Below are 15,891 nucleotides of genomic sequence, written 5' to 3' on the forward strand. Positions count from 1 at the left end.
AGACTCGCAAGGCTGACTAAAAACGAGGGCTGAGGGGCTTATGTTGCAAAATTCCCTCGCTTGGCACAATCTTGGAATGCCCCAAGGTCATAAGGCGAGGGTAAAGTGGAAGAGGGTGTGTCTTTAGAGTGTTTGAACGAAGCCCATGTGTGTTCTGTGCATATAAAAACAAATATTGATTTGAGAAGCAAACTGTTTAAGAGTCTATTGGTTTAATTTACTGAAGCAACCAATGTGTAATAGTTTAAGTAAACAGACATTTTAATTTGCTTTTCTAATACCACAAATGGCTTTATCGTGTTTCAAGATGTATCACCCAAACATTTCTGATTGAACTTTTGGAAAGCCGTTTCACCTACCAGCATATAACATTTGATTACTTTTTTCCTGAACAGGACAATGTCGTCACAACAGTGTAGTTTTGGTTATAAGTAAACGTGTCACTGTTAGTCTACACATGTTTAAGAAAAATGTGACGAATAACATTATTTGATATTGGGTCGGGTTCATTTAATAAATAAATAGCTCTTCCTGGAAAATTACAGTAATAACAAGTGTACTGTAATGTTTTACTCAAATACCAAAAGGAGGGACTTTTATTTTGATTACATTAAACAGGAAGTTTGAAATTAGGTGTTGCTGGCGTACGGGTCCGTGCAGAAGCATCATTGACAAGCCAACTCCGTTGCTAGGTTTTCTGAAGTTATTTTACATTCCGCAATTGGCACATTATTAGCGAGAGCTAGCTCGCCAGAAATCGATATTGCACGCGAAATGCAGAGCTGACAAATACCGAATTATCCAGTCAGTTATTTTTTTTTTATCAACTCCCATCAAGTTGACAAAACGTCCTGTTTCGATATGGTAACTAGCTGGTCTGTACGTTAGCAAGCAAAGCTAGCTACTTTAGCCTGTTCTGCGCACAATGGTGACTGACATTCTCTGAAATGTTTGAAATAAAAAAAAAAATGTTTGTCGTGTCAGTGAATGACAGATTGCTTTAACATATTTGGTTATCTGATACGTAAAATACCTAACTAACGTTATCCATGCGATGTAAAATCTGGCAGGCGTCAGCAACGCAGCTCTGCAATGGTTTCAGGCGTCAGCAACGCCTGGGAACACGATCTTTGCATAACGACAGTCTTAATTCATTATTTTGTAACCTTAGCTAGCTAACATCGGTATGGCCTAGCTAGGCAGCCTGTCATGTCAGTAGGACCCGTTTCACTTTTTACTCATTTTCTAACGTTACTCAGTCACTGCAAGTGATTTCAAATACGGATTGTTCAATTATTGAACTGGAATCAAACTAGTTAATTCATTCAATGTAACGTTATATCCTATGTCTGCCCGCTCAGACTGTGGCGGAAGCTGTGTCTAAACGCAAGTACGCCTCGCAAGCAATACAGTTTTGGAAAAAATATGGAACGTAACTTTATCAGTGAATAATACTTTATGACTAGCGTTCCTACACGGCCATATTTCCATCTTACATCGCTTGTTTACAGAGTCGGCGACTACCTGTGCTAATTAGCTATCTGCATCGCTGAACACCTGTGTGTAACGGAAGGATGCCACAAACGTGTAACTGAAAAATTGTCAACTTTCAACTGTGTAAAGTAAGTGTATATTTTGCATTTCTGAAAGTGTGACATGAAAGTAGAGGGCTTTGCTTAAAGAACCGTGCCGCAGTTGAGAATCTATTCACGTTTAATTCCTTGGACTAATTGAGTAGACTTCTTTAGTATATTATTGGGCTCAATCAAGCTTTCTGATTAACAGTTGTCACGGCTAAATTAGTTCTGATCGTTTGCCTCGAGTCAAAATGTGCCCATAAGTTACCTACCTCATTGGTCAGAAAGCGCTAGTTAGCTAACCTAGCTTTACCTAGCAAAGACTTAGATGACCTGGAGCCAGTGGATTTGGCAATGAATAGGAAGCGAGGGCCAGCCAACGAGAGCATACAGGTCGCAGTGGTGGGTGGTATATGGGGCTTTGGTGACAAAACGGATGGCACTGTGATAGACTACATCTAATTTGCTGAGTAATGTTGGAGACTATTTTGTAAATGACATCGCCGAAGTCAAGGATCGGTAGGATAGTCCGTTTTACGAGGGTATGTTTGGCGGCATGAGTGAAGGAGGCTTTGTTGCGAAATAGGAAGCTGATTCTATATTTAATTTTGGATAGGAGATGCTTAATGTGAGTCTGTAAGGAGAGTTTACAGTCTAACCAGACACCTATGTATTTGTAGTTGTCCACATATTCTAAGTCAGAACTGTCCAGAGTAGTGATGCTAGTCGGGGGTGCGGGCAGCGATCGGTTAAAGAGCATGCATTTAGTTTTACTAACATTTAAGAGCAGTTGGAAGGAGTGTTGTATGGCATTGAAGCTTGTCTGGAGGTTAAACACAGTGTCAAAAGGGCCAGAAGTATACCAAATTTTGTCGTCTGCATAGAGGTGGATCAGAAAATCACCAGCAGCAAGCGCGACATTATTGATATATACAGAGAAAAGAGTCGGCCAGAGAATTGAACCCTGTCGCACCCCCATAGAGACTGCCAGGGGTCCGGACAACAGGCCCTCCGATTTGACACACTGAACTCTATCTGAGAAGTAGTTGGTGAACCAGGCGAGGCAGTCATTTTAGAAGCCAAGGCCATTGAATCTACCGATAAGAATGCGGTGATTGACAGAGTCGAAAACCTTGGCCAGGTCGATGAATAGGGCTGCACAGTACTGTTTTTTTTTTTATCGATGGCGGTTATGATATCGTTTAGGACCTTGAGCGTTGCTGAGGTGCACCCATGACCAGCTCCTAAACCAGATTGCATAGGGGAGAATGTATGGTGGTTTTCGAAATGGTCGGTGATCTGTTAACTTGGCTTTCGAAGACTTTAGAAAGGCAGGGCAGGATTGGATAAGAGCGTCTGCTAAATGACTTAAATGTAAATGTCAGCGGCAGTCCTGTGGGCAAAAACAGCTCGTTTATGAGAAGTCGAAGGAGAATGGCAAGAATCGTGCAAGCTAACAGGTGGGCCACAAACAGGCAAATAATGGTGCAGTACAACAGTGGTGTGCAGAACAGCTTCTCTGAACACACAACTCGTCAGTCCTTGTCACGGATGGGCTATTGCAGCAGACAACCACACCGGATTCCACTAAGAAAGCGGCTCCAGTGGGCATGCAATCACCAACATTAGAAAAACATCCCATGGTCCAACAATCCCGGTTCCTGTTGCGTCATGCTGATAGCAGAGTCAGGATTTGCATAAGCAGCATGGGTCCATTGCCCCATTCTGCCTGGTGTCAACGGTACAGGCTGGTGGTGTAATGGTGTGGGTTATGTTTTCCTGACACACGTTAGGTCCCTTGATAACAATTGTGCAACATTTCTATGCCCCCAAAGAATTCAGGCTGTAATGGAGGCAAAGTGGGGTCTTCGGAAAGGAGCACAGCAATTCAGAATGTTGAACAAAACCCCTTTTCAATTTACTCTGCAGGTTCATCGAGGTGTTGGAAATGTAATTTTGTTCATTATTCTGACTTGCAGGGCCAGGCCATATAAAAGCCAGAGCATATTGTGTGTGTGAGATATATATATATATATATATACACACACACACACACACACAGTAAGGGGGGAAAGTACTTGATCCCCTGCTGATTTTGTACATTTGCCCACTGACAAAGAAATGATCAGTCTATAATTTTAATGGTAGGTTTATTTGAACAGTGAGAGACAGAATAACAACCAAAAAATCCAGAGAAACACATGTCAAAAATGTTGTAAATTGTTTTGCATTTTAATGTGGGAAATAAGTTTTTGACCCCCTCTCAATGAGAAAGATTTCTGGCTCCCAGGTGTCTTTTATACAGGTAACGAGCTGAGATTAGGAGTTTTAAAGGGAGTGCTCCTAATCTCATTTTGTTACCTGTATAAAAGACACCTGTCCACAGAAGCAATCAATCAATCATATTCCAAACTCTCCACCATGGCCAAGACCAAAGAGCTCTCCAAGGATGTCAGGGACAAGATTGTAGACCTACACAAGGCTGGAATGGGCTACAAGACCATCGCCAAGCAGCTTGGTGAGAAGGTGACAACAGTTGGTGCGATTATTCGCAAATGGAAGAAACACAAAAGAACTGTCAATCTCCCTCGGCCTGGGGCTCCATGCAAGATCTCACCTCGTGGAGTTGCAATGATCATGAGAACGGTGAGGAATCAGCCCAGAACTACACGGGAGGATCTTGTCAATGATCTCAAGGCAGCTGGGACCATAGTCACCAAGAAAACAATTGGTAACACACTACGCCTTGAAGGACTGAAATCCTGCAGCGCCCGCAAGGTCCCGCTGCTCAAGAAAGCACATATACATGCCCGTCTGAAGTTTGCCAATGAACATCTGAATGATTCAGAGGACAACTGGGTGAAAGTGTTGTGGTCAGATCAGACCAAAATGGAGCTCTTTGGCATCAACTCAACTCGCTGTGTTTGGAGGAGGAGTGCTGCCTATGACCAAGAACACCATCCCCACCGTCAAACATGGAGGTGGAAACATTATGCTTTGGGGGTGTTTTTCTGCTAAGGGGACAGGACAACTTCACCGCATCAAAGGGACGATGGACGGGGCCATGTACCGTCAAATCTTGGGTGAGAACCTCCTACCCTCAGCCAGGGCATTGAAAATGGGTCGTGGATGGGTATTCCAGCATGACGATGACCCAAAACACACGGCCAAGGCAACAAAGGAGTGGCTCAAGAAGAAGCACATTAAGGTCCTGGAGTGGCCTAGCCAGTCTCCAGACCTTAATCCCATAGAAAATCTGTGGAGGGAGCTGAAGGTTCGAGTTGCCAAACGTCAGCCTCGAAACCATAATGACTTGGTTAAGATCTGCAAAGAGGAGTGGGACAAAATCCCTCCTGAGATGTGTGCAAACCTGGTGGCCAACTACAAGAAACGTCTGACCTCTGTGATTGCCAACAAGGGTTTGGCCACCAAGTACTAAGTCATGTTTTGCAGAGGGGTCAAATACCTATTTCCCTCATTAAAATGCAAATCATTTTATAACATTTTTGACATGTGTTTTTCTGGATTTTTTTGTTGTTATTCTGTCTCTCACTGTTCAAATAAACCTACCATTAAAATTATAGACTGATCATTTCTTTATCAGTGGGCAAACGTACAAAATCAGCAGGGGATCAAATACTTTTTTTCCTCACTGTATATATCTCACCTCTCTTCTCTCTCCTTTTTGAATCCAGGCTCCAACCCAAATCTGAGCCATGTCGTCACGCGTGCTGCTTCGGCAGCAGCTGATGCGGGATCAAGCCCAGGAGCAAGAGAGACGGGAGGCCCAGGAGCAGGCCTCTGTGGCTCAGCTCAGGGCAACTGACTCCACCCCTGCTATCGCTGTCACTCTGCCCCCAATAGCTGCTCGCCCTCTGTCCGCACAGGTGCCCGTGGAGGTTTTGAAGGTGAGGCTCCACTTCTAAAGGCTTCTCTCCAGAGGAACTACACTAGCATGGCATGCTACACCATTAAATTGCTGCGTATGACCTCCATACTAAGTTGTCATTCTCTGTTCGCTGTTTGACTGACATGTTCTACATTTTCTATCTGATAGGTGCAGACCCACCTGGAGAACCCCACCAAGTTTCACATCCAGCAGTCTCAGAGGCAGCAGGTGAAGCAGTATCTCTCTGCCACCCTCTGCAATAAGGTGGCAACTCAGACCCTGGGTGTGTCTCCCCTGGCCCTGTCTAGCTCTGCCCCTGAGATGGATCCCATAGCCCGCAGTGCTCCCAACAGCTCCATGGCTTTACACAACCTGGGATCCAACAAAGAGGAGGTATGTCCCATGTGGTTCAGTTGGTAGAGCATGGCGGTTGGAGTGCCATGCTTTTGTGTTCGATTCCCACGGGGGAGCAGTATGAAAAATGCACTCACTACTGTAAGTCACTCTGGATAAGAACAGCTGCTAAATGTCTAAAATGTAAAAGTATGTAGTATGACTGAAGACCATTACACTGCAATACACCACTCACATTGACTTGTAAGAAGCATTATATAGCTTATTACTTTCTCATGTGTTTTTGTTCTACCTTATGTTATTTTTAGTGCTACATTGATATTGATTACTGCATTGTTGGGTTTGGAGCTTGCAAGAAAGGCAAAGGGTGGCTACTTTGAAGAATCTCAAATATAAAATATATTTAGATTTATTTTTAAACTTTTTTGGTCACTACATGATTCCATGTGTTATTTCATAGTTGTGATATCTTCACTACTATTCTACAATGTAGAAAATAGTAAAAATAAAGAAAAACCCTCAACATTTGACTGGTACTGTATTTTCAATGAAAGTTTAGGCTAAATGTCTAGACTGCTGGTCACTTATTTCTTCATTACTTTTTTGTTTGTTCTGTTGTGACATGCTTGAGGTCTCACAACTAGGATGCATGCCTTTGTTATCTTGCCCTTGTTGGCTTGGTGTCACAGTCTTCTGTTAAATACTACACTGGCAGCTTAATGATATCTTAACCTCTCTTACACATGCCTTTGCTTTGAAATCATGCTTCATAAGGGCAAGATAATAACTTGCTTTGTGTCAGTGTTCTTTCCCTATATGTTTCAAATAAGTAATTTAATATACTTAAATTCAAGCTGGCCTTTAACGTTTCATATAAAAAAAATATATATATTATTTATTTTACCTTTATTTAACCAGGTAAGCTAGTTGAGAATAAGTTCTCATTTACAACTGCGACCTGGCCAAGATAAAGCAAAGCAGTGCAACAGAAACAACAAAACAGAGTTACACATGGAATAAACAAGCGTACAGTCAATAACACAGTAGGAAAAAAAGAAAGTCTATATACAGTGTGTGCAAATGGCATGAGGAGGTAAGGAAATAAATAGGCCATAGTAGCAAAGTAATTACAATTTAGCAGATTAACACCAGAGTGATAGATGAGCAGATGATTGTGTGTAAGTAGTGATACTGGTGTGCAAAAGAGCAGCAAAGTAAATAAAAACAATATGGGGATGAGGTAGATAGATTGGGTGGGCTATTTACAGATGGACTATGTACAGTGCAGCGATCGGTTAGCTGCTCAGATAGCTGATGTTTAAAGTTAGTGAGGGAAATGTAAGTCTCGGAAGTCTCTTTTATTACGTGTTCTATGAAGCTGCTAAGTTATTCTATGTATTGATTGGGGGTGTGTGTATCTTTCCAGATAGATGGTGTAATTGATGACATCATCAGCCTTGAATCAAGTTTCAGTGACGATTTCATGACATTAATTGAATTGGGGCTACAGCTGCCTAGTACGGTATGTGGAAATGTGTATTTATCAGTGTTTTTGTCCATTGCACTTAGGCTAATCCAATCATTCAGTGAAATGCAATTAACAACCAGCCTGTCATTCTTGGAATTATCTTGCTATATCTGTTGTCTTTGTTGATATTCTCTAACTGGAATTCAGTGGTGCTGTAGGAGTAAACATACACTTCTGGCACTTAACTAGGACTTGTCAGACCAGTGTTGTCTGGGTGGGGTAGCAACCAGGAGAGAGGAGAGTAGGACAAAGCATGCAGGGCATGGCAGCATGTGAAGTTGGAATGGTGGACAATGTAAAGAGGGTTCTGAAAATACTTCAACTATTTTAACAGTGAAGTTGTTATAGGGAAAGGGATTGAAGAGATTGCGCCCCACATTAGAAAATTAGAATTTTGGTTTTTCTTCAGGAACATGGGGGGGAAAAGCAAGAACATTGAGGTAAATCAATCGTGCTGTAAGTTAGCAAAATGGCATTGTTAAGGAGAATGGACATTTATCCATTTCTCACATTTATCAGGATTTCTAGCCTACCTCAACACTCATCAGATTTGTTTGTTTCAAATGCGCTAATGCTTTTGGATAAATGTTAATCTAAGGTTCTACAAGGTTATTAGGCCTATACGAAATTGCGATGACTTGCTTTAAATTATGTTCTTTATAAGCCAACCAACCTGTGATATGGTGATTTAGTACAGTAATACAATGTAGCCTAGCTTATACATGTCCTATTTCTAACAGGATAGTTCTTACAAGAGATGTTAGTACATGTTATTTTAATTTTATTTAAAAAAAATACAGGGAACAGTGCACATTAATCTACGTTTCAGTAAAAGTGGCGTTTTTGGCCAGCCGGCTAATTTTCAACCGCAGTCCCTGGGCAGGTTATTAAAAACAACTACAACAACAATACAGACAAACAATGAGCAGTGAGCACATGCAGAGCAACATAGGACAAGCAACACGTAGCACGCAGACAGCAACATAACACATAAAGCAATAAAACAAAATACATAAAAGCAGCAAAGAGTTTCCCCACCTCACAAGCTACAGACAACATAAAGATTTTTTTAAATTTGATTTATTGGAAAAATAGGATGTTGAATTACCATTATCCTTTTGTTTTGACACCTAAATTAGTATTCTGGTACACAAAGGCCAAGAAAATGTAAGACTACAAAATATAAATTAATTTATTAAAATGTTAATGTTTAATTCATTTCCTCACGAAGCTCATCCAGGTTGTTAGTATTCAACATTGTTTGCTTTGATGTTAATGCAGGGTTTCCGTGTTTCTTACAGCTCCCCGGGCACCTCCTGGAAGTGAACCATAGTCCTGGAATGGCAGCACCTACCCTCACTGTCAGCATCTCCTGCCCTGCAGATCTAACCAATATTAAAAGGGAATACTCTGGTATAGTCTTGTTCCTTTACTAGGCCCCTGATCCTTATTTTATATAGCTCTGGAGATGAGCATGTTTGTTTTGATTATACACTTCTTATGTAATGTCCTACGTAACTTTCCATTTTATTGAGAGGGAAAGGTTGAATTGTAACTTGTGTAAATGGTAAGATAATTGGTTTTTAGGTTGCACGGCAGTACCTCCAAAGTATATGTTATGTTTAAGATGCAGATAACAAAGCGCTGGTGAAAGAGAGACAGAAGAAAGACAACCATAACCTCAGTGAGTCAACGCTTTTTACTCACTTCTGTATTGTTCTTAACCCACTATGATGCTAGCCAGCTCTTGTTCCTCTTGGAGTGGCAGTGAGTTTAATTTCTCAATCTCTTTATCTGGTTTCTCTTGACAGTTGAGAGGAAGCGGAGGTTTAACATCAATGACCGCATAACAGAGCTGGGGTCCATAATACCCAAGTCAAGGGACTCGTGAGTTTGTCATTCTTTATTTCTTATACAGGACATTTACTTTGGATTAATTAATCAGTTGCGCTATTGACACAAATTAATTCTAGGAAATCTCAATCAAAGTTTACATTTTGTATCAGATTTGATATTCCTCTTTAACAACCTTCTCTCATGGCTGTAGGGAGATGTGCTGGAATAAGGGCACCATTCTGAAGGCCTCAGTGGACTACATCAGGAAGCTGCAGAAGGAGCAGCAGAGAGCCAAGGAGGTAGAGATGCGTCAGAAGAAGCTGGAACATGCTAACCACTGCTTGATGCTGCGCATCCAGGTCAGTTTTTGGAGAAAAAAGTAAGAAATGCTATCATACAATGTATTTAGTGATTGCTACTAATGTTCCCTTATTGTTCTTTTATGAAGGAGTTGGAAGTGCAGGCTCAGCTTCATGGACTCTCTAGCCCGATGTCCTATGGTCTGAGTTCAGACCCCTCCCTCATCCAGCAGCAGCACCTTCAGCAGGGAGGTCATATACTAGGGCCCAGAACTGGAGTGGCCTGCTCCCAAACCTTTCTCAGCCTGGGTGATGCAGCCATGGCACAGCCCATCCCTACCTCCTTCCTCTCTCCACCCTCCACTGACTCCCCTGTGGGTGTGACCATAGGCAGCCCTCTGGACCTGGGCAGTCTGAGCTTCGCTGAGCTGGATGACCCCTCCAATGCTGGGCTGTTCCCAGACGTGGGGTTGGGGGATATCCTCATGGATGAGGGGTGCACACTGTCCCCTGAGAGGGTGGACCCACTGTTTTTCGTGTCACCAGGTGCCTCGAAGACCAGCAGTCGTAGGAGCAGCTTCAGCATGGAGGAGGACTTGTAAAGGGTCATATTGGGGTCAAGCTGATCGAGAGAGAGAAGGGATTTAGGGAATGAGAGGGCTAGGGCAGGAGGAGGAGCACAGGAAAATAAGAGCCCCCGGAGTTAAAACACTGCATATGGCACTGGACTCTCCTTTAAAACAAACAGCCAATCGTTTAACGTAACAGGACTTTGATCTGAATCATGCATCAGTACAAAATAAATGACAATCCTTTCCTCTCTTACCAAGTTAATATTGGTCCCTGAACTTAGAAAAAGAAAACAAAAACTTTTCAGTACACGAATCAATAGTAATGCAATAATTTTCGAATGGAAAATAGTAAAATTAGTATTTGGATATTGACTATGGACATTGATTTTTGTTCTGTTTCTTGCAAGCCTCAACTCAACCAAGAGTTCCCTGCAGAGAAATTAAAGAGGAAATAGTGGTGGTTTAGTCAAGTATATTATTGGTCCTTATAGAGCGTATACTTTGTGCACTTCGTAACTTTTGTGAGAAGAAAGCAATGAGGTTCTTGTATCTATTTAGTGAAATTGGAATGAACTACATAACGGGTGCGCTATTGAATTGAGGTATTTTTTAACTGACTTGAATCAGGATCTGTTAGCTTAAAGTGTTTAAGTTTATGCCTATTTTTACACATCTCAGAAGGTTTGTCTAACAAAAATGTACCAAAGTAGTATTTATTAAATATATGGCACATAGTGTTTGTGATTTAAAACAAACACATTTGATGACCTGTAAAAACAAAAGATATCTAGATTTACTGTATCTTACATTTACTTTCAAAGCATGTTGTTGCGCCTTTTCCTGTTGTCTATGCATTTTCTTTTAACGCTTTTGTCCGTTGAATGGTTGTACAGCTGGTCAGTAACTCAACTAATGATAAGCGAGAGAAGTAAAACAAAAGCTACTGCAGCTAGTCAGCCAAAGCAGGCCACCTTTCACAGAAAGATAATATATTTAAGTCATTATACGGGTGTGTTATATAGTAAATGGAAGTATAGCTTTAACGTATGTTAATCTCTGAAACACTGCATGCTACATGTGTGTTTGTGTTGTAAAAACATGTACTGGGTTGTGTGCAGTAGTCTTTCTGAGATGGTCATTTGTGATGATATGATAAGATTATGTTGAATAAGATTTATATGGCTGTTCCAAGTCTAACTCTAGACATACAGGTAAAATGAATCCTTAATCCACTTTTTCCTTAGTCCTCTAATCTGAAAATGTGTATGGTCAAATGTGTATGGTCATGGGACTGTCTAACATTCCCCATGTTTTTCCCAGAGACTGAAATCTGTATATGTTTATTATCACTCCTCTAGCCCCCATAGTCTTTCTTTAATTTGTATTGACAAGCTTTTCAAAGAAAAGTACATTCATTACCTGTATATGTTTAGGGATCTGTTTCCATGTCTGGAACTCTGTTTTATCTATTGCCATTGATGCTTCCCAAATGCTTCTCTTTCCTCCATGTCAAGGAAGATCCCTGCAGTGTACTCTCCTAACACAGGCTTTTTTTATGGAGATTAAAATGTTTGAGACAAACAATGCAATATCTGTCTATCTGTTTCTAATGCACATTGTAGTGTTTGTTTGTGTCAATTAATCCCTTAAAGGATGGGATCCTCTAATTTGAATCATTTCGAAAAATATTTATTTTTGCTGTTCTGATTTTCAGTTATGGTTCTGCTTTTACTGGAATGCAAACCTCTTAACAGCCTTAAAGGGAATATATTGTTGTTGGACACTTTTTATATTTGAATGTGTAGCTTTTTCTATACTCAGATAAGCAACCTGTCTAAATCTACACTATTGTCTGGTGTTTGTTTATTTTAAACTAAATAAAAATCAGGATAAAACATTTGCCTATGTTGAATGCTTTTCACTGCAATGATGCAATTACAGTTTCATGCTTGCTCTATTTAATCATGGTATTTCACAATGGAAAAAGGGTTTTCAGAGTGCATTGTGTCTCTATCGTCGGGCTTCATTGTTCCAAACATGCTTTTCTTGCATACCCTCTGCTTTCTCAGACTGGATCTTGGATTTGGAATGTATTCAATGGGTAAAAGCAATATGGTAGTGTTGTGGCTCCTCCTAGCTTTGCAGGAGCTTTGTACTGGATTTCCACAAATTGCATGACAGTGCAAAGAGGTTTAAAGCTTTATTTTCCCCGAACTACTGTAATAAAATTAAGGTGGGGAGTCTCAAGGTGGGGAGTGTACAGAGTGTAATCACCCAATTAAATACATATTCAATACATGAGTGCAATTATCCAGAGAGAGTTTCTGTTGATTCATTTTAATGGCTTTTATTCCATTATAAATCATTTTTCTTGAATATCAGGAATGGCAACACATTTTCTGTAAATGTAAACAGTATATGTATGTGACTTCTGAATATCAAACCATACTGTAAATGTGCCCTGTCCTGCCAATATTTTACGTTAGTAGAATTCATACAGTCGATTGTCCATAATAATATTACCATGCTTCTATTAACATTTTATTTTCGTTTGTCCTTTCAAATGCTGATACCTTCCTTGCTGCCAAGAACTCCAGATCATTTACCCCACCCCCCCACCCCACCTCACTCACCATGAGCAGATTTATGGTTTAGTTAATCACTACTCTCAATGAACTATACTTAGAGTGCAGTGGTACCCTCTCTTTCAACAGTCTCACTCCCTATCAGCATTAAAGTATCACCGAGTTGTCTGTATGTGGTTAGCTCTCTTTCACATTGTGGTCCACCTTGAGTCATTGGTTAGAAAAACATGTTGCCAGTGCAGATTTAGAAATGCAAAGAACCAAGCAGACTTTGTCAGTTACATTTAATTTAGATCTTGGGGTAACTACAGCAGATTCGTTACTGTCCTTTGAGTTTGGCCCTACACCATCTCTACAATCTCTGACTCTTGACAGTGTTCATAATTGTTTGACACTAACCAGGTTAGTGGAAGAGCATTTGTGAGATCTCCATGCCTAGATCCACACACTCTGTGGCTTGCATGCAGATATCACAGGCACAGCACTCAAATCCTGGATCTACACACGGGCAGCAGTGGGCATCCAGACACCCACAGCAGCCACAGTGATGGGTCATGTCCAGCAAAGGCTCCAGGGAATCAGGCTCACAGCAGTACACTGTGGAGTGCAGGGAGGAGCACAGGGATGAGGCACAGGCATGGCATCCTTTCCCCGTGGCCAGTAAACAGTCCCAAGGCTGACAGAAAAGACATGACAAGAGGATGGAGGCGCACAGGTCTAAGGATGTGAAAAGACAGGAAGCAGGGAAACATGGATTGGAAGGCATTTGTAAAGAGGAAAGTACAAAACTATAAATGCAAAACTACATTTAAATCTAGAAGTAATTTATTTCTTCACATTCAGAAAAGGCTCTCACCATCTCCATCCACTTGGTTAATCTGGACAGCAGAGGTTTTGTAGCTGCTCTTCCTTATTGAAGTGGGTGGCGGTCTCATTTGGTATGGTGGGCAATGCTTTGAGGTGATCAACTGTGGGGAAATGGGCTGTGGTTGTTCTTTTGCCACAGACCATTGTTGTGCTTCATTTGTCTTGTCCGTTAGTAAGGTACTATGATGTTCTGGTGGTGAAATTCAGAATTCTCAGCAATTGGAGGTTCTGAATATGATATGAAATTAGATTAAGAAATAAGTGGTTACACTTTCAGCTAAAGCAATGTCATCTTGTACAACATTCTTGTGTACAGATTGCTTCAATCTTCATTCAACGTGATACCTAATGTTGTTGTCAGTAATGCAAAATTAATAGGTAGCAGGCAGGAACTATCATTGGCAGAAACATCAGTCAAAGATGGTTGACTGTCCTCATGGTGAATCCGGTCCGACAAAGTGCTTTCCTCTGTCAAAGATGCTTTAATTTGGAAGAAAAATACCATGTTACAACATGCAAAATTAGTTTCCTGGGTGAGGGGAAGAAAACATAACACATAGCATCCCCCAGATAATGCTGAACATTCACTTTGAAAGTGTTAAGCGTGTATATGGGAGGCAAAGTCAAGTGCAGGAGAGCGGAGTATATTAAACAGGCGCACTTTAATACCGGTCAACAACGACAGCACATAAAACATACTAGTGCCACAAACACAGTCTAATCCAAAAGTGCAGCGCCTGACAAAATAATCACGTAACAATAAACAATTACACACAAACACATGATGGGGAACAGAGGACTAAATACATGTAGATTGATTGGGGAATGAAAACCAGGTGTGTATGGAACAAGACAAAACAAATGGACATATGAGAAATGGAGCGGCGATGGCTAGAAAGCCGGTGACGTCAATCGACGAACGCTGCCCGAACAAGGAGAGGAGCCGACTTCGGCGGAAGTTGTGACAGTACCCCTCCCTGGACACGCGGCTCCAGCAGCGCGCTGACACCAGCCTCGGGGACGACCCGGAGGGCGAGGCGCAGGGCGATCCGGCCGGCGACGGTGAAACTCCCGCAGTAGTTCGTGGTCCAAAACATCCGCAACCGGAACCCAGCACCTCTCCTCCGGACCGTACCCCTCCCACTCCACGAGGTACTGAAGGCCCCCTGCCCGACGCCCCGAATCCAGGATGGATCCGTCCCTCTGCCCCCTCGATGTCCAAAGGGGGCGGAGGGACGTCCCGCACCTCAGATTCCTGGGGCTGACCAGCCACCACCGGCCTGAGGAGAGACACATGGAACGAGGGGTTAACACGATAATCAGAGGGAAGCTGTAATCTGTAACACACCTCGTTCACCCTCCTCAGGACTTTGAAGGGCCCCACAAACCGCGGACCCAGCTTCCTCTGTGTCATACAGCCGGGACAGTGCATCTGCCTTCGTATTCTGGGAACCTGGTCTGTAGGACAGGGTAAACACATATCGGGTAAAGAACATGGCCCACTTTGCCTGGCGAGGATTCAGTCTCCTCGCTGCCCGGATGTACTCCAGGTTGCGGTGGTCAATCCAAATGAGGAAAGTGTGTTTAGCCCCCTCAAGCCAATGTCTCCACGCCTTCAACGCTTTAACCACAGCCAACAGCTCCTGGTCCCCCACATCATAGTTATGCTCCGCTGGGCTGAGCTTCTTCGAGAAGAAAGTACTGGGGCAGAGTTTTGGTGGCGTACCCGAGTGCTGTGAGAGCACGGCTCCTATCCCAGCCTCGGACGCGTCCACCTCCACTATGAACGCCAAAGAGGGATCCGGATGGGCCAGCACGGGACCCGAAGTAAACAGAGCTCTTAGCTGCCCAAAAGCCCTATCCACCTCAGCCGACCACTGCAACCTTACGGGACCCCCCTTCAGCAGTGAGGTAATGGGAGCAGCCACCTGGCCAAAACCCCGGATAAATCTCCAGTAGTAATTGGCAAACCTTAGAAATCGCTGCACCTCCTTTACCGTGGTGGGAGTCGGCCAATTACGCACGGCTGCAATGTGGTCACTCTCCATCTCCACCCCTGATGTGGAAATGCGATACCCTAGGAAGAAGACGGCCTGCTGAAAGAACAAGCATTTCTCAGCCTTGACGTACAGGTCATGCTCCATCAGTCATCCAAGTACCCTGCGTACCAAGGACACATGCTTGGCGCGTGTAGCGGAGTATATCAGAATGTCATCGATATACACCACTACACCCTGCCCATGCAGGTCCCTGAAAATCTTGTCTACAAAGGATTGGAAAACTGATGCATTCATCAACCCGTATGGCATGACTAAGTACTCATAATGCCCTGAGGTGGTACTAAACGCTGTCTTCCACTCGTCTCCCGGATACGCACCAGGTTA

General features: G+C 42.5%; 1 protein-coding gene across 4 annotated transcripts; it reads left to right on the forward strand.

Annotated features, from left to right (window-relative positions):
• The first annotated feature begins 656 nt into the window (after nt 1–656).
• Nucleotides 657–11,954, forward strand: LOC106565767 (transcription factor E3). Of its 4 annotated transcripts, XM_014133262.3 has the most exons (10): nt 657–864; nt 1,512–1,622; nt 5,273–5,485; nt 5,635–5,859; nt 7,247–7,342; nt 8,650–8,761; nt 8,976–9,032; nt 9,160–9,235; nt 9,396–9,543; nt 9,633–11,954. In XM_014133262.3, the coding sequence occupies exons 3-10, from the start codon at nt 5,294–5,296 to the stop codon at nt 10,083–10,085; spliced, it is 1,359 nt and encodes a 452-aa protein (XP_013988737.1). In that variant the 5' UTR covers nt 657–864; nt 1,512–1,622; nt 5,273–5,293; the 3' UTR covers nt 10,086–11,954. The 4 variants fall into 4 exon arrangements, with proteins under 4 accessions (XP_013988737.1, XP_013988739.1, XP_013988738.1 ...); XM_014133264.3 differs by having other exon boundaries at nt 657–1,622; nt 8,982–9,032; XM_014133263.3 differs by lacking the exon at nt 1,512–1,622.
• The last annotated feature ends 3,937 nt before the right edge of the window (nt 11,955–15,891 follow it).

Source organism: Salmo salar, chromosome 12 (genome assembly GCF_965601325.2).
Source record: "Salmo salar chromosome 12, fSalSal1, whole genome shotgun sequence".
In the NCBI taxonomy this organism is placed as follows: domain Eukaryota; kingdom Metazoa; phylum Chordata; class Actinopteri; order Salmoniformes; family Salmonidae; genus Salmo; species Salmo salar.

Excerpts from the sequence above, each read along its gene's own strand:
- LOC106565767 (XM_014133262.3), top strand. The coding sequence starts at position 5,294 with ATGTCGTCACGCGTGCTGCTTCGGCAGCAGCTGATGCGGGATCAAGCC. Across the intron at positions 5,860-7,246 it reads TGGGATCCAACAAAGAGGAG|ATAGATGGTGTAATTGATGA; the intron begins GTATGTCCCATG and ends GTATCTTTCCAG. Across the intron at positions 9,236-9,395 it reads ATACCCAAGTCAAGGGACTC|GGAGATGTGCTGGAATAAGG; the intron begins GTGAGTTTGTCA and ends TCATGGCTGTAG.